Source organism: Ostrinia furnacalis, unplaced genomic scaffold (assembly GCF_004193835.3).
Source record: "Ostrinia furnacalis isolate ACB-3 unplaced genomic scaffold, ASM419383v2 OfSCF2600, whole genome shotgun sequence".
Taxonomy (NCBI): domain Eukaryota; kingdom Metazoa; phylum Arthropoda; class Insecta; order Lepidoptera; family Crambidae; genus Ostrinia; species Ostrinia furnacalis.
The window spans coordinates 687,118-710,281 of record NW_021132839.1 but is presented as its reverse complement, the minus strand read 5'-3'; the positions used below and the strand labels follow the sequence as shown (position 1 = coordinate 710,281).

The following is a 23,164-nucleotide window of genomic DNA, read 5'->3' as shown; positions in this document are numbered from 1 at the left end:
TAACAATGCCTCGCTAAAAACTTGGCAGGATATCGTCAACTCATCCCCCAACTGTAGCGTTTGGTTGCCGGGGCTCACGGTCACTTGTGGAGGGTCCACTGTGGACATAAAGTTTCTATGAAGAAACGCATATAGGATTTTCACTCTTATGTCGTATGCATAAGCACTGAAGTCGTAGACACTACAAGTTATCCACCATAGCAGTATATCAGAAGCTTGATTTGCAACTAAATCTAACTAAATGAAATAATATTATTGATGGGATTGCTACCATGCTTGATTAAATCTAACTAGTAAAGGTAAATTGTCCTGGAAAACTACTTAAACTATCATGTCTCGTAACGAAATCGCATTATAGCAAAAGTCTAAGGTGCAAACTACAGAGTTGAGTATGTACTCGATTGAGTTCGTTATAAGTATCGTAATGTTGTGCACATAACCACTGGCCGATGGGGACGACTAGTGGGTTATGTGAGACTCTCCCCGCTAGAAGGGCGGAGCTTAAAAACATGACGGTGTCCACCGGAGCCCAATGAAACGGAGCTGTGAGTTATTGTCTATTGAACATTGGTCATAGGCCTCCCCCAGACTAGTGTCTTTAGAACGTCGTTTTGACGCGACTTATCAAACTGTTGTGTTACGTAACAACCATAGTGTTGTGTTACTTTAATACGTGCAATTTATCAAACAACAATGCATAGTCTAACTAAAGCCTGGTCCTTGAGCACGTAGAATTTTGTCCAATGACCCCAAGCTACCCATCCTTATCGCTCGCGCGTAATTATATTGCTGTCGCGCTCGCACACTCACTGCGGGCGCCCGTCGCACAGTCGCGACAGCAATATAATTACGCGCGAGCGATNAAATTAGTAAGTTTTTTTGTTGTTATTGTATTCTGTTAAATAGAGTACTTGATAGTCAATATGTTTACAAAATAACAGTCAGTAATATTGAATGAAGCTCACAATAATAGGATATGAACACTTAGTATTGCTTAGTATTCTATCTGTCCCTAATTAGTTGACCACGACTGTATGTGCGTGCATGATCCTAAATCTGATAATAATTACAGAGTGACATGATTAAGTTGCAAAAGTTTATGTTAATCCAATAGTTACTCGTATATTGGTAAATTGCACTTCTGCCTTTTTGTCAAAAAAAACTTGACTTTACACGTTGCTTAAATGTAGAAAAATGTGGTCTTTCAACGTGTCCATTGTTAACACGGAAAAAACTGCCGAGCTACCGCTCCCATTAATTCATCATCTCATCATTTCAGCCACAAGACGTTTATTGCTGAACATAGGCCTCCGTCAATGATTTCCACATCACCTGATTGGTAGCGGCCTGCATCCAGCGCCTTTCTTGAGGTCGTCTGTCCTTGTGGGTTAGTTATATTATTTTGGAAATTAAATGAACTCCTACCTAACACCTCCAACCGAATTTTCTCTTCAGCCACTCCTCCCTCATTAGACGCCACGCATGCATACACGCCGGCGTCATTCAGTTTCACATCCTTTAGAACTAAGTCTGCGTAGCTTATGCTCTCATCGTTTTCGCCGATCGCTTCGCCGTTTCGTATCCATTGAATCTTTGGTACAGGCTTGCCTGATGCTTTGCAGGATATTCTTGCGCTTGTGCCTTCCTGAAAGATGATGAGGTATGTTTCAATATAATGCAATGAAATGAAAATATTTTTCCAGAAAAATGGTATAAAGCACTATTTTTCAGCAGGTTTAATAAGATGCTGATAAAAATATACTATGGTGCTGATGAGTTTTGGGTGTCCTACTCGAAGTTTCACTCAATCGTAGATTTGAAGAAAACCACTAAAACGGTAACACCCCGTCGTTTCTCTCTCACTATTCTTGTCATCCAAGGAGGCTGTGCATGCATTTGATCCTGAAAGTGTACGACTAATCGCTAGAAAAGAAACTCACCACGACTTCAGCTACTTTGTCCACCGTAGTAGCCTCTCCATTATAAAGCACGACCTCCGTTATTCTGGCTGCGGCCACCACACTCACTCTATACACAATGTGCGCAGTTCCTGCCTTGTTGGCCGCGTCACAACGGTATAGGCCTTCGGAAGCCTCGGTCAGGCCCGTGCTGACAAGAGACGAGTTTTGGACTTGCCAGTTTGAGTTGCTGTTGGTAATTAATAGAGTTCTTTTTAGTTTAAACTTATGCTAGCTTAAAACTTAGGACTGCTGGACATTGTTGCATTATTTTTAAGTAGGTACAAGATACCTAGCCATAGCCCCACCACTTTTTGGTTGAGGGAAGCGCATAGTGAAGGGGGTTTGATTCGAGCAATCAGAACGTCATTATTGTAGTCTGCGTGTGCAGTCATGGCTACTGTCATGTCTATGGATGATGTCTCCAGCGGAATGCTGTATTATTTAATAATTGGCGGCGTTGGGCATGGAAATAAATAAATTAAAACGAATTAGAGCAGCCCTGAAGGGCAGCCTTACATGAACACAGAATATTGTAAGTGACTGCAATCTCTGACGAAGAGATTATATTACGAAACTCCCCGCACCCCGCGCTTCCCTCGCCCAAAAAGTGGTGGGGCGCGTCTTCGTGGATGAAACGATCTATACTTCAGTGAGTACAAGCTATAATTCTACAAGCATTTTAATGTCATTTTACGTACTTATAAGTCCACTTGACGTCAGGCTGAGGTGAGCCCTTGGCGTTGCACTCCAGAGTAGCGTTGGTGCCTTCTTTCAGCTGCACGTCCAACAGATCAAACTCGGATATGAAAGGAGGAACTGGAAGAAACCACAATATGTTCTTAATTTTTATTCGTGGCAATGGAACTCGAAAGTAAAGATTAAATGAATCTTTAAGCAGGGTTCTTTCTCATTCGAATTTTCATTGAATTTTCGCATAGATCCCGTTTATTCTGTTACCTATTATTGATACCGTTAAAAAAGCTAGTGAAGCACTTTCAGGGTCAGTAACCAGTTTTTCGATATCTTGTATAGGTTAGAAATAATCGAGTGAGATCATTTATCGTTTCCACCCTATAGATATCGTATGTCCTATAAAATATAAGTGCTTTTTTTAAGCCTATTTACAGAAATAAATGAAAAAAAAAACTTTATTTACCTAAAACATCCAGAGTGAACTGCCTAGACACAGTAGCGTGTTTGTTGCTGACGATGCATTTATATGTACCGGTGTGTCGCAGCTGGACATTTAGGAGCTTCAGCCGCTCTTTGTCCTCGAACACTATCAGCTTCGAGTTGAATAGCCATTTGGTCTGCAATCACATAAACATGACTTTTACATATAAAATTTATTTTAATAGCAATTCTGTGGGCTATGTCAGACGTTTTGGTTCTCTTGCGGATCTCCTCATTTCTGATTCGATCACGCAGATCAGTGTGTTGCCAGTGATGACACACGGATCTGAGACGTGGTCGCTTACTATGGGTCTCATAAGGAGGTTCAATAAAGAAGGTTCACCCTATGGGCAAAGGAGCGTGCTATGCTCGGCGTTTCCCTTTAGTGTGAGAAAAAATGTCAAACCTTGGCTCTTGGCTTGGCGTCTACAGCGCAGTCGAAGTACCAATCATTTCCTCTCACGACCTCAACCTCTGTTTCCTTTATACTCAAACGTCGGAGCCCATTCCACGTCTAAACTGACCCTGACATAAGCGGAGCCGCCTACATTGGTCACCACCACACATACCAGCGACAGTAGAGTATCAGAGGAAGAGATGGAGTACGGCAAAGTGACCGACATAGCTCACAGAATTGCTAAAATCAAGTGGCAGTGGGCGGGGCACATAGCTCGTAGAGACGATGGCAGTTGGGGCAGAAAGTTCTCGAGTGGCGACCACGGGCTGGAAGACGTAGCGTGGGCAGGCCTCCTACTAGGTGGACCGACGATCTGGTGAAGGTCGCGGGAAGAGCCTGGATGCGGGCAGCGAAATACCGTTCATTGTGGAAAACCTTGGAGGAGGCCTTTGTCCAGCAGTGGATGTCATTCGGCTGAATCGAACGAACGAACGAGTAGGTCCGACCCAACTTGTACACACTAGTGCCTTATTAAGAGAAGTATTGAAGAGCAAAAACAAAACATACCTTCGCCCTGGGCTTTGCGTCTACAGCGCAGTCGAAGTACCAATCGTTTCCTCTCACAACTTCCACGTCTGTGTATCCTTTATCCTTAAACGCCGGTGCCCATTCCACGTCAAGACTGATACTGGCATATGCAGAGCCAGCTACATTGGTGACTACGCATGCAAGCTCGGAGGTGTTTTGGCGGGACACGTTGGCTATTTGGAGCACGCCTTCTGAAATCAGCTTTGCGCCCTAGAACAAAATTACAACCAATGAGGGCTATCGTTTTTATACTTAACAGTTGGCACCCCTGGCGATTGACAGGACCTTACTCTACAGTGGTGCCATCTTGATGAGTGCAAATGCGATAGTCCTCCTACCACTTTAGCACCAGTTGGTGCCACTGTCTTCGCTACTAGCAAGTGACAGGACCTTACTCTACAGTGGCGCAAACTGGTGAGCGCTAAAACGATAGCCCTCATTGATGTGATATGAGAACATTAAGCATAATGAATTAAGGCAGTTTTTTTTCTTTTCAATGTTGTGTATTTTTGTCAAGGCGAGATTGAATAGGCCTCTTTCAAATGCTGTGTATCTGGAACTTTTGTACTATACATAATCAGTAAGTACCAAAGCTACCCCCACTAGGTGGACCGACGATCTGGTGAAGGTCGCGGGAGGTGCCTGGTTGCGGGTGGCCAGGACCGGTAGTTGTGGAAATCCTTGGGGGAGGCATTTGTCCAGCTGTGGACGTCATTTGGCTGAAACGAACGAACGAAGTACCGAAGCAAATTCTTTAGGGATATCAATATAAATGTTTAGTACAACGTCGAACCTTATACCATTTCACTAGATCCTTGCTAGAAGCAGGCACCGGGCACTCGACGCTGGCGTTGGTGCCTTCCAATAACGTCACTTTGGTGTGAGATTCTTCAGACTGCGTTCGCGTTAGTAAAGCTAAAACAATACAATAATAAGTCATTACAGGTCAAAATAAATAATTGAAAAAAGCTTCTATAGTCTGGTCCGGGAGCACGTAGAATCCCGTCCAATGACCCCAAGCTACCCATCCTTATCGCTCGCGCGTAATTCTACGTGCTCACGGACCCGGCTTTATCTATTACGCTATCTGACATAAGATTTTTACGACACAATCCTGATTCTTGAATACGAATTCCGCATTCAGCATCAGCAAAATAACTAAGGATATATCGATACAGTTTTTGGACAGGGTTAGTTTTCAGGGGATGTTTTGAATAATGAAATGATAGCTACTTACAGTAAATCTCAACAGAGATAGTGTGGTTAGTTTCGCCAACTGCGTTCTTCGCAATGCAAATATATTGCCCACTAAGTTCTTCGGTTGGCGACTTTATAGTCAATGTTCCATCGAAATCTATTTTGTAAGTCTCATCTGCAACAAGCATGGGAAAATTACTCAATCCAATTGAAAAAAGCTTCTATAGTCTGGTCCGGGAGCACGTAGAATTTTGTCCAATGACCCCAAGATACCCATCCTTATCGCTCGCGCGTAATTATATTGCTGTCGCGACTGTGCGATGGGCGCCCGCAGTGAGTGTGCGAGCGTGACAGCAACATAATTACGCGCGAGCGATAAGGATGGGTAGCTTGGGGTCATTGGACAAAATTCTACGTGCTCCCGGACCAGACTATAACTGGCTTACTTCTTACCATTGTCCAAGAGTATTTCGTCTTTACTCCACAGCACGTAAGGTTTAGGTTTCCCTGACGCTTTGCATGAGATAACCAACTCAGTATCCATGTTCGTTGCTAAATACGGGCCTGAAAATTCTTGATCCAAGATTTTTGGAGGTTCTGAAAATATAGCGCATAGGAGTCATTTCCGAAAAGGGAAACATAAATTGTGACCAAACATTTGCGGAAATAAACTATTTTTTTACTATTTAATATGATTGTAAAGTTTAAACTTACCGTTTACATGTAAATAAATGAACTTCTTGTCGTTTCCTGCGATGTTTCCCGCTTCGCAGGCGTAAGAACCTTCGTGTTTCGAGCTTACATTTGTTATAAACAGGTTCCCAATATCATTAAAGCTGAAAACACAAATAAATAACATTACTAGGACACTCTTGATTTACACATCCTGCAGTGATGTGAATATCCCTTTATATTATACCTCTGAAACATACCTTAAATCGGTGGTGTTTTCTATAAGGATTTCATCATGGAACTCCCATACTATGTTTGGTATGGGGAACCCCATAGCATCGCATTGGAGAGTGGCATTAGAGCCAGCGAGTACATGTTTCGTCGACTCCAAGGGATGGATTGAAGGGGGAACTAAAATCACACGACTTTTAGATAGAAGAAATGTTAGGTGTGTGTAATTTCATTCCACCAGCTCGCACTAAGCGTTTCGATGACTCTTTTATAATGCGAACAGCTAGGGACTGGAATTCGTTGTCTTTCCCGAAAACTATAATCCGGGCCTTTTCAAGGCGAGAGTGAATAGGCACTTACAGGGCAGATATGTACCATCCTAGACCGCATCCCACTTAACATCAGGTGCGATTGTGGTCAAATACCTGCCTTGTTATGCATAAAAAAAAATAAAAAAAAATAAAGTGAAGCATATAATAAATCTTTGAGAACCTTACCCCAAACATATAACGGGAACGATACAGATGCGTTGCCGAAGTCGTTTTCAACAAGACACGTGTATTCGCCGAAATCTGTGACGTTTGCTATGAATCTGCAATTTGCGTAACAGGTATCAGTTTACAATAGAAGTTATCATGAACACGCAGTTAGCAATATAGTAATCCCATCAATTTGAACTTTATTGTCTGGTTATAAGGTCCAAAAACAATTAAAAAAAATCAACTTGCTTGCCCTATTCATTTCAACGACATAGTGCAGTGCTGGACAAAGGTCCCCCCAAGGATTTCCACAACAACCAGCCCTGTACTGCCGCATCCAGATGCTCTCCACAAACTTCACTACATTGTCATTCCATCGCGCGGGAGGTCTGCTTACTTTTCGCGATCCGTGGTCGCAACTTGAGTACTTTTCTGCTCCTGACACTATAAGCTGTGTCTGCGAACTTTACTTTCGGCAATAGCGCTTTGTCACCTAACCAGCGCACGCGCATAATTATGAACCTAAAATAATTGGCAATGAACTTGATTGACTTATTAAGCCTTACAGCCTTAGTGTGTCTTACCTAATACCATATTCGTCCACAAGCTTCCTTGAGTAGGTTAAATCTTCTCCGCTTCGTAGCCAACGGACTGGCGGCGCGGGCAGGCCTTGGACATGGCACGGCAACTGCACTAATTGGCCCTCGGACACGTGCGCTACTGGCTCTAATGGTGGAGGGGATATTGAGGGAAGACTGACAACCTGATGACGTCGCCTACCTGATTATGTACTCGGCGAAAAATGTCTTCCAATCGACTATAGCTTGCTTAGAGGCTGCGAAGACGTAGACACTTTCTGCGTACAGTTGCTTCCACTTGATATCATACGACTGGGTTTCCTGTGATAGTGTGCCTCGTCAGTAGCAAAAAGTGTCTTCCTTTCGCTCTTCTTCCAACTCCTTAGGGTTAAAAAGATATTGAGGGGGGACTGATGACATGATGACGTCACCTACTTGAATCCGTACTCCTGATTCAGTCGAGTATAGCTTTTACGCGCCAGCTTTGGCAGACGAGATCCCCCCTCAATCCCGGTGCCTTGGTAAGTTTCTTAAAAACCTAGTGCTTATAGGCAATTGCTTACTCTGTCGAATGGTTGACCCGGCATTGGAGGCCCCTGTAGCCCAGGATCCTTATAATTGACACAGCTGAAACAGCGGTAACTACGCCTCTACTGATATCTTACAAAGACTTGTAATGGTGTGCCGCGTCTGTAGCAGTGTCTTCCTTTGCGCAGCTCCTTAGGGTTAAAAACACAACATTAACCTGCTAATTCTATTAAAGTATCCTACCTTATACCATATTCGTCCACAAGTTTCCTTGAGTCGGTTACATCTTCTCCGCCTCGTAGCCAACGGACACGCGGCGCGGGCAGGCCTTGGACACGGCACGGCAACTGCACTAATTGGCCCTCGGATACGTGCGTTACAGGCTCTAATGGTGGAGAAGATATTGAGGGGGAGACTGGGAGAAACAAGAGAAAACCGATGGTCAGTATGGCAGTGATAAGGTGAACAGTTTATATGACAAAGATATTATAAACTTTATGTGCAATATCAACAAAATTGATAGAAAATATAACGCCGCTACACTACATGACCTGCTAGGGATTCGTAGCAGGTCATGTAGTAGCGAAGCGACTCGCTACCTCCTGCTGCCATTTCAGTGTAAAACTGTAAATTGAGCCTATCATTCGATCTGGATGGAAAATTATGAAGATTTGATTAGAAATTTAGGTTTTTGTAATAAAATTTTATCGAGAACCAAACTTTCTCAGCAATTTTTTTCTTGAAATATTCACTAACCTCTGTGGAGTGTTTTTATGAAGCTAAAAAAACAAACTCCTGAGACTCGTGCTTGCGTTATCAGAGACTAAGGTCAAGTCAAATACAAAAATAATTATAATTATGCAGTTAAAACAATTTTCTTACCATACACGAACAGTGTGAAGTTCTTCTGCGAAGAACCCAAAGTGCTGGTAGCGTTGCACGTGTACAATCCTGAGTCGAATTCGTTCGCCTTTTCAATCACTAAATCGTTCGAGTTCGACAAGTACCTGCAACAGTTTATGGATTATTTTCGAATACGCACATGAAACTCATTGTGTAACTACAAGTATCAAAGTAAAAGAGCAGCCAAATGCATNAAATGCACGACCAGTGTAGTATCCTTAAACACTTAATTCAGTTCCCGTTTTAGTCAGTAAAAAACTTCGTCACACCTATTTTATGATACTTGTCTCAAATTTTTACCACGTTCATCCCGTTCCCAAAAGTATTTTTCCCCCTTCACAGATAGAGCAGTTCCTAAAAACTTTATTTACCACTTTGAAGGCATATTTATTTATTTATTGTTAAAGATTTACCAACAACATATCAATTTACATGCATCGTTACATTATTAGAAAGCTAGAATCTAAAAGATATGCCTTTTCAGGTAAATACGGCATTCAAAGAAAATACGCTAAATATATCGTATCTAATTTCAGCTTTCTAGCACCAAGAGTTTCTGAGCTAAGCGTACAGTAATAGTAAAACTATAAAAACTCCTTTTTAACCACGGAATCCTCAAAAACAATAAACACACGTACTCACACAGTGTTCGTATAGGCCAGCTGTCGGTTATTCTTGGTCCACACCACGATAGGCGGCGGGACGCCCACGGCTTTGCACGAGAACGTCACGTTGCCTCCAGCCTTTATGTTCACTGGTTTTGTGACTGTTTCCGTTTCGTTCGATAGGTCTATGAGGCGTGGAGGATCTGTGGAGAATAAAAAGGAGTTTATTTCAGACAGCTATAATATATGGGATTGAAATGTCCATTATTCACAAGCTACCGTAAATATCAAATTCATAGGCCTGCGCTGCCCCACATGAACGTCTTTCAAATTTTGTCGTCTTGCCAACGTCTACGCAAGCGGCAACGCAACGTTTTCATTGGCGCCGCATCGACTATGCGGCGCCAATGAAAACGTTGCGTTGCCGCTCCTCTGAGGGCTTAGTATGAGTTTAAATCAAACGTCTTCACTAGTGACTGCGTAACAAAATGTCATTAAATGTAGACGGATTGTACAGCGACCCTAGCTAAAACTTTCAAAAACTTGATGTAAACTCACACTAAGCCCTCTGACGCGACGCCAGTACGACGTATGGGGGATAAATCCCGTAAACCTAATAGCTCTTTACCTATAATAACATAGCAAACTACTTCATTTTAAAACATACTTTATATCCTCTCTACTTACATTGAACCACCAACTCTACTTCATACGCGTCTCTCCCCACAACATTTTCTGCGACACACCGATATATCCCATCGTAATCGACTTTAACAGACGGTATCGTCAAATTCGTGCTATCCTCACTCAACTCTGCAGCCCACGGGAGGTCAGAGAAGTCATCTGAGGAGTCGCTTTTAAATTTCCACGATAGTAATGGCTCTGGTTTGCCTTGAAGCACTCTGAAAAGATAATGAATAAAGTGATATTAGTCCAGTAAAAATAATTAGCCTCTTTACGAACGAAGAATCAATACTATTGGAGACAAATATGACATCTCTCCAAAACAATGTTTTAGAAGTTATCGTTCAATCAGTAAAAAAGTGTTAATGACAAGTAAAAATATTTAAAGCGTAACGATCATGGGTTTTGTCGAAAGAACTTATAACTTTATTGCAATACAAAATCTCACCTACATGTTAGTATTGTAGACTCTCCACTACGGGCAATCCTTTTAGCTGGTTCCTTTGAAAGGACAGGCGATTCTAAAACATTAAACCCCAAATATTTAACAAACTCGTGCGTATTTGGAATACACAAACACCAACAATAACTACTATTCCGGAGGTAGCGGGTTCGATTCCCGCACAGTACAAACATTTGTGTGCATGAACACATTTGTTTGTATTGGACTGGGAGTTTTCTATGTATAATAAGTATGTACATTTAAAAAAAAAAAAGTATGTAAGTATGTTTATATCCGTTGTCTAGTACCCATAGTACAAGCTTTGCTTAGTTTGGGACTAGAAGCGCAGTGTAAATGTCCAAGGATATTTATTTATTTATTTAATAAAGGATGTTCCAAAAGCCAAGCGAAAACTTACCCAATCCGCGAACACTTAAGGTCCCATTTACTCTCATCCTCTCGTACTCATTCTGAGCTTCGCAAGCGTATTCTCCGAGGTTGTCAAAGTCAACCATCAGCACGTACATGACAGTTCCGTCGTCTGACAGCTGGACGTTGTGGTCTGACACCAACTCCGTCCCGTTGTGGTGCCAGGTGATACGAGGGGCGGGGTAAGCGTCTATTTCACAGTGGAGATCCACTTGGGAGTATATTTCTACTGATTTGTCTGTGACCAAAAATATAAGGTATTGACTTACTACATTTGTATAAAACGAATATGAATAAAGTACCCTCAGCTTGCCAGCAGCCGTAAGGTAAATGATAGAGGCAATACAAAAAATTCAAGGGTTTTAAGTATCTTTACTGTAACCAGCTGATATTCCAAATTGATTCTGAACAAATGAAAACTAAACAACCAACAACAAGTAATAAATCTATTCCAGGATTTAGATCAGTAAACTACTATCGCTGCTATTTTAACCAAAAATCATGTTAAGGTTAAAGTTGCGAACATCAGGCCTCCTCAACCCATCTGGCAAGCGTGGGAAGTGTACGCCAAATCCTCCATTAGCTTCTGGTACATAAATTAGAGAGGGTCGTCATATACTGGAGACTAATGCCCGTTTTCACCATCAATCCCTAATTTTTAAGTGACCCCTATGTAAACAAAATACCTGTTATTTTTTACCATAGGGATCACTTAAATATTAGGGATTGATGGTGAAAAAGGGGATAAATGACTTAATGATGATGGTGATGATGAAATTAAATCGATAGATAATAAAGCTCACCAGTAAACCCCTCTACCAAGCTCATCTTGCGGCGTACATTGACCACGATGCTGTCTTCCGATATACCCTCAGAGTTCTCCCCGATGCAGAAATATGTCGCTTCCACTGCGTCTTCCGAGCTGTTAAGCTTCAAGACGCTTTTGTAAATATTGTCTTTGATGGATGTTATCTGAAGAAAAACAAGTGACATATTTTGTGAAGGTTCTTATGTAAGGTCTTCAGATGTAAGATATTTTTTCCGCCACTTCTGCTTAGCACCAGCCAACATACTATCTCGAAGCGTTGGTAGGATAAGCTATATTTGAGACGTGTTTAAAAATGCTCTGCAAAGAAGTTACATACTAAACAATTAATAATCAGCGAGAAAAGAAGGTCAAAATTCCATGAGCATAATGTAACTTTTCGGCTCAATGGGTACTGTAAAAAAATACAGACAACCAGTCAATTATGAAAACCTACAAATAAATATCTACAATATCTTACAGTGTGATTGAGGAAGCTCTCAGTTTCTCTGTGCCAGATGATTCTTGGCGGCGGCCTGGCCGTGACCATACAGGTGACCTCGAGAATAGTCCCATTCAGAATGGTAATGTTCTTACTACCCTCAATAATAGCTGATGGTTTTATTAGGATATCCACTTCGATTGCGTCAGTAACTGGAATAAAATAAGATAATGTAGTTTTTATTACATTATTACATAACAAGTTTTTCATTTTTGTCAAAAGCTCACTGCTCCATGATAATAATATGTGACCTAACAGAGTTGTAATAATGTTGTAGTAATGCACGTCTGAAGTCTCACAACACTGAAGTCTGAAGTCAAAACATAACAAAATCACACCCCTTCCGCACCGCTCTACTAATAAAGGACTCTCCTCAGTTTTGCGCTATGCGCCTGTAGTTGTAAAAAGAAATTATGGAAGAAAATTCAAGATTAATTTGGGGTTATTCTATTACTACTAAAAAGTTATCCTGAAGAAAATGAATGTGCTGCAAAAAAAAATGGAAAGCTAATAAAACAGCCACACAGTCCTTACCTCTGTACGGTCCTCTCAACCCCACACATGTCCAAGGGCCTCCAGTGACATTCTTAACCTCGAACATCCCATCATAGCTCCCATTCACCACATTTTCCAGCACCACACTCTTATTAGGAGCTACCCACTGCATCAACTCAGCATTCTCCACGTGGCAACTGAGTTGGATATCGGAATGCAGGAGTCTCCTGATGCTGTGAGGACCGAGGATCTGAACGATCGGCTCCGATTGCACTGTTATGTTCATCGAAGCTTTGGTTTGGCCAGCTAGAAGAACAAAACATTAATGTTTTCAGGATGATTTTTAAGTTGCATTTCGCTGCTTCTTCTCAGCACTGGCCCATTTATTGTCCTGAAGCAGTGGTAGGGTTAATACTGGGACGTGTAAAGTGCTTTTTTTAAGCCTATTTACAGAAATAAATGAGTTTTAATGAGTTTTAGTTTTTTAACTAAAAATATGTGTGGAAACTATGATAAAATACACCACAGTTAACCCTTTATACAGTAGTGGGAGTATAGTTCCCACCATATTTTGAACTTTATCCCCTTATCTTAAGGTTTAATAACAATAAAAAATTTGCACTTTTTATGCCTATTAAGTAATGTAGTGTTCAATAACTTACCACTGTTAGTAGCAATGCAGGTATACGCCCCATTGTGGTTCTCATCAACGTGTGGTATAGTTTTGTTGTAGGAATAAAAACCATTAAAATTTGGCTCCACATAGACTTCAGTCACTGAAAGATTGTAATAAAAATACATACAACTTTGACTCAGTAGAACCGAAAAACGAATCTTGATGAAATGCCGACATAACACTATACGATATTTTCAATCACTTGGTTGAAATTAGAACAATCCAAGAAATATAAATACAAAGTTTCTTACTATCTGTATCCATCCCTTTGAAGACCATTTGCATATTCATTAACAAGGCCTCGCTAAAAACTTGGCAGGATATCGTCAACTCCTCCCCGAACTGTAGCGTTTGGTTGCCGGGGCTCACGGTCACTTGTGGAGGGTCCACTGTGGACATAAAGTTTCTATGAAGAAACGCATAATATAGCATTTTCACTCTTATGTCGTATACATAAGCACTGAAGTCGTAAAGACATCACAAGTAATCCACCTAAGCAATAGATCAGCAGCTTGATTTGCAACTAAATCTAACTAAATGAAATAATTATTATTGACGGGATTGCTACCATGATTGATTAGTAAAGGAAAATTATCCTGGAATACTACTTAAACCACCTAGGGTCTTGTAACGAAATAGGATTATAGCAAAAGTCTAAGGTGCAAACTACAGAACAAAGAACAAACTCGATTGAGTGAGTTCGTCCTAAGCAATGCTGTGTTCATATCGACTGGCCGATGAAGACGAATAGTGGGTTATCTGAGAATCTAGCTGCTAGAAGGGCGTGACAGAGTCCGCCGGAGCCCAATGAAACCATCCATTATTTGTCCATTGAACATTGGACATAGGCCTCCCCCACACTAGCGACTTTCGAACGTCGTCGTCTCGACGCGACTTATCACGCCGTGTACGTGCATTTTTGCAACTACGTTCATAGTCTAACGTTAAGTACTGTACCTATAAGTACTATCTCAGTGTGGGCCACGCTCTGCCCAGCCGCGTTGGTGGCTACACAGCGGTATTCGCCCGCATACTCCGGAGACATATCCTCGATGACGTAGTCCGTTGATGTAGTTTGCCTGAAACGAGTCAACAAGAGATTTTGTATTTTTTTTTATTTGTATACCAAGACATGATAATTTGGGTCTGCCGCAAAATGTGCACTTCGCAAAATAAGCACTTTTCTATACTTACTATTTTGTACATTCTGCGTCAGACCAGATAATTTCTGTTTGACTACATGGCGACAGGTTGATACGCTGCGCGATGAGTGTAAATGCAATCGAATACCGAATGTCCAAGCTCGCATGGTCACCGCACGTTTGCATCTGATTTTGCGCTTGCTCTGGTCAGCTGTATTTCGTAAGTAGACCTGCCCCTCCTCAAGTGGCGACATCCAAAAAACTCGCCCCCATACATTTTCAAACGTAAAAATGGCAATGTCAACTCGATTCCTCGATACGACTGGCTACGACCATCATCATCCATAAATCCTTAAGTGAGGCCTTTGTCCAGCAGTGGACGTCATTTGGCTGAAACGAACGCTACCAAATATTAGAGTATACTCACAGACTAGAGACCTTTGGCTGTATTCTCTCGAAGCCGTGCGTCCACGCCGCAGTGACCGGTACGAGACTCTCTACGCCACACGTCAGCACCACTCGCTCGTGGTAGCGGGCTTCCACCTGCAAATACAGGATGATCAATAAGTTCACAAACGAGATTTTATTCTATTGCTGATTAATGATAAACACCAAAAATTAGTGATTCTTTATAAAACAGACAAGCACAGATGAATTTAGGATGCACAATGCACATGCATGCAAATTAATATAGTAAGAAATTAAAAAAATATCTGAAAGGTTTAATTTTTGACTTCATCATCATTTCAGTCACGTCCACTGCTGAACATAGGCCTTCTCCAATGATAGTTCTGCATACAGCGCCTTCCTGCTACTATTATGGTATGGTATGGTTTTGACTTAGGTCGTAAATAAATTGAATTTACCTTTCTAGGCGCAGTCAGATAAGGAACATCTGCAAAAAAAAGAATATAATTAGACACGAAACTGCTGTAACAACTGCACTATTATATGGTGATGTAAATAAATATCTATCTATCTATTCACTATATTTTTCAAACGAAAATACACGATACCTGGCAGTTTTGCTTGAACAGCAGTAGCGCCTATTCTCCTCAACTCTTGATTGTTGCCGTCGTGTCCATTAATCTGGTCCAAAAAACCTCATAAGTATTCAGTTATCAATAAGGTTTAATAAATGGCCAACGAAACAAGATCTTACAGCAATGTAAAAGAATTCGTCGGGCGGTATGAACGGTTCGGCTACGTAGGTCTTATTCAAATGGTCAACTTCGCGCAACGGCACTTCGAATAACGTCTTCCCGGTGAGATCCAGTATTTCCGCGTAGTCTATGTTCGCCGGCGCCTCTGGTTGGGTCAGCGAGATCATTAGGTGGTTGTATGTACCTAAAATAAAGAGATATTAAATCACAAATATGTATATTCAACAAACGTATTTAGATTCAGTGTTAAGAGTGAGTGAGACCCTCAACGATCCAGGATTTAAGTCCCAGGTGGGACGGGTCATATGCCGTCGTACTTCTTTTCACTTTCAACCCAAAATGTATCATTGTCAGAGGCCAATGTCTAGCTGTGGATAGCACAGCTAGACAATGAACTCTGCCAAGGATTTCACAAGTTGACTGCGCTGTCCGTATCCAGGCATTACCCGGAATCTTTATCAGCATGACCGGTGGGTGGACCTACCTTTTTTTTCCTTTTCTATTCTGCTTCTTGGCAATCTGTTTCCGTGAAACAATAATCCAATCATCTGTCTGATTCCAATCCGGTTCTTGAGGCGTTCAATAAGAGACTAGTCCAGTGAGTCATCTCTTATTATTTCACTGCGTATCTTTTCGCTAGGTTTTTAATGCTATGTCTCTTCAGTCCAGTAAAGTGGAGACTGTCCGTTCTTTGCAGTTGAAAGGCGAGTTCGTTTCTGTGACTATCCAGTCTCAGTTGCTAACTTTTACTGACCTACCTAATACCTTTATTCGGTCCACTAAGTGGGAGGCCAGCCTACAATACATCTGCCGATATGTGGAATATTATGCTCCAATGGTCATCCGTTCTACGGACTATGAACATTCTTTGCTTTATGAATAGATTTTATAAAACTTACTTTTCAGCGGCCGGTAGCTGGTTTCGCGCAAGTCTGCCGGCGGCGATACAGAGAAGCCGTGGGTGAACGTGAGGTTGGACAGCCCCACTACCCTCACGGAATACTCCTCCTCGCTCCCCACTGTAATCGTCCAGTTTCCCGGTTCTGGCTGCATTACTTTTACCATAAAGTGTAACTCACGCCTACTACAAGTCGAAAGACACCACAGCTCAAGGATTTCCGCATCGATAGATCCTACGCTACCCCCATCCAGGCGTCTCCCGCAATCTTCATGAGATCGTTAGTCCATCTACAAGGCCTGCCTAAATTACATCACCAGGTGCACAACCGCCCCAACGTTTCTACTCCAATGGCTAGCTGTTCTAGAAACTAGTTTTTAATGCGAATATANTCCAATGACCCCAAGCTACCCATCCTTATCGCTCGCGCGTAATTATATTGCTGTCGCGCTCGCACACTCACTGCGGGCGCCCGTCGCACAGTCGCGACAGCAATATAATTACGCGCGAGCGATAAGGATGGGTAGCTTGGGGTCATTGGACAAAATTCTACGTGCTCAAGGACCAGGCTTTAACGTTAAGTATTGTACCTATAAGCTCTATCTCAGTGTGGGCCACGCTCTGCCCAGCCGCGTTGGTGGCCACGCAGCGGTACTCGCCCGCATACTCTGGAGACATATCCTCGATAACGTAGTCCGTTGATGTGGTTTGCCTGGAATGAGTCAACAACGAGAAATATGTATACCAAGACATGATAATTCGGGTCTGCTGCAAAATGTCTACTTTTCAATACTAATTTTGTCCGATATTTCTGCTTGACTACATAGCGACAGGTTGATACGCTGCGCGCTGAGTGTAAATGCAATCAAATACCGAACGTCCAAGCTCGCATGGTCACCCCACGTATGCATCTAATTTTGCGCTTGCTCAGCCGGGCCAGGATGCGCGCCGCGATAACTTATATCCACGTCCAAATGTATGGGCGACATCGATAAAATGGCGTGATAAACACTTATCGCGGCGCGCATCTTAGGCCTACTGGTCATCTGTATTTCGTAAGTAGACCTGCCCCTCCTCAACTGGCGACATCCAAAAAACTCCCCCCCATACATTTTCAAACGTAAAAATGGCAATGTCAACTCGATTCCTCGAGACGACTGGCTACGACCATCATCATCCATAAATCCTTAAATAAGGCATTTGCCAGCAGTGGACGTCATCTGTCTTAAACGAACGCTACCAAATATTAGAGTATACTCACAGACTAGAGACCTTTGGCTGTATCCTCTCGAAGCCGTGCGTCCACGCCGCAGTAACCGGTACCAGGCTCTCTACACCACACGTCAGCACCACTCGCTCGTGGTATCGGGCTTCCACCTGCGAACACAGGATGATAATTGAGTACACAAACAAGGTTTCATTCTATTGCTGAAATACGATGCAATTAAGATAACACACAATTTGTAGTAGGTAATTATTTACAACGTGCTCAGCGTAAGTAGACGGAAAGATGACTAATGAATTAAGAAATTCAAGGAAATGTCTCAAGGATTTCATAGTTTGTGGTAATTTGACTAAACTTACCTTCCTAGGTGCAGTCAGGTAAGGAACATCTGCAAATAAAGTACAATATAATTAAATACGAAACTGCCTGCAACAGCTAGACTAAGAAAATTACTTTTTGGAAGGAAACTATATTCACTATATTTTTCAAAATCCACGTTTTTCAATACCTGGCAGTTTCGCTTGAACAGCAGTGGCACCTATTCTCCTCAGCTCTTGATTGTTGCCGTCATGTCCATTAATCTGGTCCATAAAAAGCATCATAAGTATTCAGTTATCGAGGTTTAATAAATGACCAAAGAAGCAAGACCTTACAGCAATGTAAAAGAATTCTTCGGGTGGTATGAAAGGTTCAGCTACGTAGGTCTTATTCAAATGGTCAACTTCGCGCAACGGCACTTCGAATAACGTCTTCCCGGTGAGATCCAGTATTTCCGCGTAGTCTATGGTCGCCGGCGCTTCTGGTTGGGTCAGCGAGATCATTAGGTGGTTGTATGTACCTAAAATAAAGAGATATTAATGCACAAATATATTCGACAAACTTATTTAGATTCAGTGTTATGTTATGTTCCAGGATTTAAGTCCCAGGTGGGACGGGTCATAAGCAGGGATGTTAAGCATATGAAGTTTCCGTCATGGATACGGTTACGGATATTAGAATATTATATCGGTTTCGGTTACGGATATGAAATCATTTCGAACTATCCGAAAGTTTCGGATAGTTCCGGTTACGGATATAAGAGTTTTAAAAATGTTAAATTCAAATAGCAAGATGCTACGCGACCCACATAGCCACTTTATGTTACTATGACGACACCTATGATGAAGGTAAAACAGGCGGGGATATTAGATGGTTCTAGACAAGTAACAAATTGTAGGTATATGCCCCAAATGAAGCATTGGAATACGTTTATGCCCCAATGGTTATCCGTTCTACGGGCTATGAATATTATTTGCTCTATGAATAGATTTTATGAAACTTACTTTTTAGAGGGCGATAGCTGGTCTCGCGCAAGTCTGCCGGCGGAGATACAGAGAAGCCGTGGGTGAATGTGAGATTGGACAGCCCCACTACCCTCACGGAATACTCCTCCTCACTCCCCACTGTAATCGTCCAGTTGCCCGGCTCTGGTTGCATTACTTTTACCATATAGTGTAACTTACGCCCTACTGCAAGTCGAAAGACGTCCACACCACAGCCTAAGAATTTCTGCATCGATAGATCCTACGCTGCCCCCATCCAGGCGCCTCCTGTAATCTTCATCAGGTCGATAGTCCATCTAGAAAGCCTGCCTAAATCAAATCACCAGGTGCACAACCGCCCCAACGTTTCTACTCCAATTTCATAGGTTAGCTGTTCTAGAAACTAGTTTTTAATGCGAATATAAAGAACTTACTCTTCAGCGGCCGGTAGCTGGTCTCGCGTATGTCAGCCGGCGGCGATACAGAGAAGCCGTGGGTGAATGTGAGATTGGACAGCCCCACTACCCTCACGGAATACTCCTCCTCACTCCCCACTGTAATCGTCCAGTTTCCCGGTTCTGGCTGCATTACTTTTACTACCTGTACCAAAAAAGTCTCGGTTTTTCTACTATTTTTGTGTTGGCTCTATTTTAAGGTGACTTTGGCGGAATTCAATGAGAAGATTACTTTGTGCGTTATACAAATCCAGTGGCCAGTTCTGGCGATAAACAATCGAAGCAGAAGCAGCGACGGGTCTCTTGCTATTTCTCTTGACATAACACATTTAAGAAAAGTTATAATTTTCAAAGTTTAAAGCAAAAGGACCTAGATATAAAGGTCAATCATTTCAATACTGGCGAATGATAGGATCTTATATTCTACTGTGGTGCCATTAAGGTCCTGTCTGTAACTAGTGGCGCCTAGGTATCAGGATATTCGCATTTCGCACTTACCAGAAACTCAACTATAGATTGCATTTCTCATTTTTAAATGTGTCATATTGAGTACATTACTGTCATAGTCATGCTTACCATAATTTCGGAAAGGTCCAAAGTGGTGATAAGCTTCGGTGGCCCAGTGAGTTCTTCTCCTTTAGGATCGATCACTTTAATACTTGGCTTGGCTCCAGATACTGATACTGTTACTTCCCCTAAAGTATTATCCACTGGAATCTAGAAACATTATACAATTTGCAAAAGTTTCCCACCAGTTATTATTGAACTTACGTAGGTAGTTATAAAATTACCTCCTGTGTGTGATTATATCCAGGTGGATTGACGGAAGAACCGAGGTTTACATTTCTACCCCTTATTGAACTTCTAACGAAGTCGAGCACCTGAAACACAAGTAATTTTCTGCAACCAGGGTTACGCTTTTAAAAATATGCTGGTTTTCTTTTTGATTTAATGCAGGCTTTAAATCCTTTGGCGCAAAAAATTAGATAGTAGGTATGGTGTGTGATCAAGATTATCTTATTTCTTTTAGTCTCGCAGTCAAAGTATTTTTAAGGGCAACTCAGGAAACCACATCTGGGAATTAAGCATAAAATATACCTTATGAACGCTGGTTTTGTTAAGATTGAACACTTGGCCTGAGCTAGCGGCTGCGATTTGCTGATAAACTAGATAAGTAGGCTTCTGGAGATCATTGCAATGCCCTGTGAGGACAAATACCACCTGAAACGTAATTATGATGATAAATAACGTTGTACTTGTAAGCAAGCGAGAGCCAAGCTGACCACAACACACTCATCCCCGTAACTACAACCCAATCACGTTAACTGTGTGCTTACCATGAGTTTACGTTAGGTGTGCTCGCTAGCGATTGCGTAAAAAATGACATTTAAATGTATGACATATTGTGCAGCGCCCTAGCGGCTACTTTCAAAAAATAAAATCTTCATAGAATTTTTTGACGTATTCGCTAGCGAGCTCACCTAACGTAAACTCATAGTAAGCACACTGCGCACCTCTCCACGTTCGCCCCGTCCGTACCAGAACGTCGATGTGACGTCACGGCCGCCAGGTGCGCAGTTAACTCTACGGGTTTGTACACTTGGGTCTTTTTCCCTTAATCTATGACCAATCCTCAAAAATCTATTCCTTCGCTCTACTGATGTTCAGCCATAGCTGACTACAATACTTTCTAAGCTATATCAGAGTAAATACAAATGAGTAGGTCATCTTCATAGAAACGCCCGAGCGCGGTTTGTATGTGAGCGCGCCAATATGTATGCGGCGCGCACGCACACACAAACAAAATTTAATTAAAAATTGGATTAGCGGGGAGTTGCACCGAATTTTGTCAGTGTGTGTGTGCGCGCCGCATACGTATTGGCGCGCGCTCACATACAAACCGCGCTCGGTGCGTTTCTATGAAGATGACCTACTCATTTGTATTTACTCTGGCTATATCTACTAAGCAGTCTACTTACTATTCTCCCTCCACGCTTACCTGGCTCTGTTTCCTCTGCACCAAATCCAGCACATTCCCCACGAGTCTATGGTCAGAGGCCGTGGCATCGGTGAACACGTACACAAAAGACCGCGGTCGGCTCACGTTGAGAGCCAGCTGGATACCACTCAATGACTTCTCCGGGCAGTCTCCGCCTCCGTACACACGGACTATGTTTAGAGCCGCTTTGAACACACCTTTACGACGGGTCACTGTGGCTGGACCTACGCCTATTGAATGGGCCAAGAAATTAAACGAAGAAAAAAAGAACCGCTGTTTTAATTCATAACAAAAAGGACAAATCTGTTGAATATTGTGTAGGTATATAAGATAAATTATTATCATCATGAATGTATAATTAGGTAAAAATCCTGACAACTCAAAGTATTTGTGGAAACCTTAAATTACAGTAGTACAACAAAAAACTGGGAATTCCCGATAAATAATATAAAAGGTACCTACCTACTTAAGCACGATAATTAAAACGTTATCGCATTGACACATGTTTTGATTCATGTGGGAAGTAAGGACATAATTACAATATTAAATACTCATAGACATTGAAATAGATATCAAAGGTTACACATCTGCACTTTGTTATTATTATTTGATATTGCAGTTTCCGCGTCTCCATCACAACTCAACCCTGACATTAATTCTTATCCATTAGTTAATGGACTATTTTTTATTTTATTAATTATGTAGACTTCGCTCGAAGTCCTACTTATATTTTAGAAACTTTTTTTTATGCATAACAAGGCATTTATTTGACCACAATCGCACCTGATGTTAAGTGGGATGCAGTCTAGGATAAATATTTCTACACACTTTCGAATTTCAGCTTCCAGCGGTTTTCAATAATGTGGCCTTCCACCGCGCCGGTAAGAAATTTACAATACATACTTATTGATCCCTGTGGAGGTAATGCTTAGAGAATGAATTAATTTCAAAATAAACAAACATCTTCGATTCATACTTTTTCAGGTTATCGGTTTATGACACTTTTAACAATCTTGTTTACGTCAATGTTTCTAGTAGGTACACAGGCACCAATTTTTTTTTAACTCTACTTTTTGAGAAAATTAAAATTTGTAGGGATTTGGAGGAGACTTATGCCTGTTTTCACCATCAATCCCCAATTTTTAAGTGACCCCTATGGCAACACTTATCAGGCATTTTGTTTTCATATGGGTCACTTAAAAATTAGGGCTTGATGGTGAAAACGGGCATTAATGTCCAGCAGTGGACTCCTATAGGTTTATCAGGAAATAAGTCAGCCAAATAAATAGGTACTTGATCATATAACCCTCTTACCAGGATCATGGAAGGGCACAAACACGAAATCGGCTATAATCTTGCTCTCCTCCAAAGCCGTATCCATTATCATTTCAGCGCCCTCTCTTAGCTGCCTCAAATCATTGTACATGGACCCAGTCGTGTCAAAAACAAACACCAGGCTACTCTTGCCGTCATCCTTGTCTTGGTGCACCTTCAAATCCTCTTTGACACTGCCAGGAATGTATTTAGGCTGTGACACTGACACTTTGACACAAATCGAAATAATTAGAACCAAGTGTACCGCCCCGCGATACATTTTAGCGCGCACTGTAATTGGTTTTGAGCGTAGATGCTCATG

At 41.8% G+C, this 23,164-nt stretch overlaps 1 protein-coding gene across 1 annotated transcript in view; it reads right to left on the bottom strand.

The window, feature by feature from the left end:
- LOC114355969 (hemicentin-1) overlaps window positions 1–23,139 on the bottom strand; it is a 51,061-nt gene extending 27,922 nt beyond the window's left edge. Inside the window, exons 1-33 of the mRNA XM_028309037.1 lie at window positions 22,843–23,139; window positions 21,529–21,758; window positions 20,628–20,750; window positions 20,321–20,410; window positions 20,106–20,246; window positions 19,509–19,674; window positions 15,650–15,834; window positions 15,504–15,576; window positions 15,354–15,382; window positions 14,915–15,030; window positions 14,303–14,424; window positions 13,597–13,734; window positions 13,332–13,445; window positions 12,709–12,975; window positions 12,154–12,326; window positions 11,671–11,839; window positions 10,857–11,105; window positions 10,445–10,517; window positions 10,000–10,214; window positions 9,350–9,515; window positions 8,687–8,811; window positions 8,048–8,219; window positions 6,717–6,811; window positions 6,249–6,399; window positions 6,031–6,152; window positions 5,770–5,913; window positions 5,357–5,491; window positions 4,913–5,034; window positions 4,099–4,329; window positions 3,118–3,271; window positions 2,660–2,777; window positions 1,941–2,148; window positions 1,426–1,645 (exon numbers count right to left, since the gene is read on the bottom strand). Coding sequence (XP_028164838.1) covers window positions 1,426–1,645; window positions 1,941–2,148; window positions 2,660–2,777; window positions 3,118–3,271; window positions 4,099–4,329; window positions 4,913–5,034; window positions 5,357–5,491; window positions 5,770–5,913; window positions 6,031–6,152; window positions 6,249–6,399; window positions 6,717–6,811; window positions 8,048–8,219; window positions 8,687–8,811; window positions 9,350–9,515; window positions 10,000–10,214; window positions 10,445–10,517; window positions 10,857–11,105; window positions 11,671–11,839; window positions 12,154–12,326; window positions 12,709–12,975; window positions 13,332–13,445; window positions 13,597–13,734; window positions 14,303–14,424; window positions 14,915–15,030; window positions 15,354–15,382; window positions 15,504–15,576; window positions 15,650–15,834; window positions 19,509–19,674; window positions 20,106–20,246; window positions 20,321–20,410; window positions 20,628–20,750; window positions 21,529–21,758; window positions 22,843–23,122 — 5,116 coding nt within the window. The 5' untranslated portion in view covers window positions 23,123–23,139. The remainder of the gene's footprint in view (window positions 1–1,425; window positions 1,646–1,940; window positions 2,149–2,659; window positions 2,778–3,117; window positions 3,272–4,098; window positions 4,330–4,912; window positions 5,035–5,356; window positions 5,492–5,769; window positions 5,914–6,030; window positions 6,153–6,248; window positions 6,400–6,716; window positions 6,812–8,047; window positions 8,220–8,686; window positions 8,812–9,349; window positions 9,516–9,999; window positions 10,215–10,444; window positions 10,518–10,856; window positions 11,106–11,670; window positions 11,840–12,153; window positions 12,327–12,708; window positions 12,976–13,331; window positions 13,446–13,596; window positions 13,735–14,302; window positions 14,425–14,914; window positions 15,031–15,353; window positions 15,383–15,503; window positions 15,577–15,649; window positions 15,835–19,508; window positions 19,675–20,105; window positions 20,247–20,320; window positions 20,411–20,627; window positions 20,751–21,528; window positions 21,759–22,842) is intronic.
- Between the last annotated feature and the right edge of the window lie 25 nt (window positions 23,140–23,164).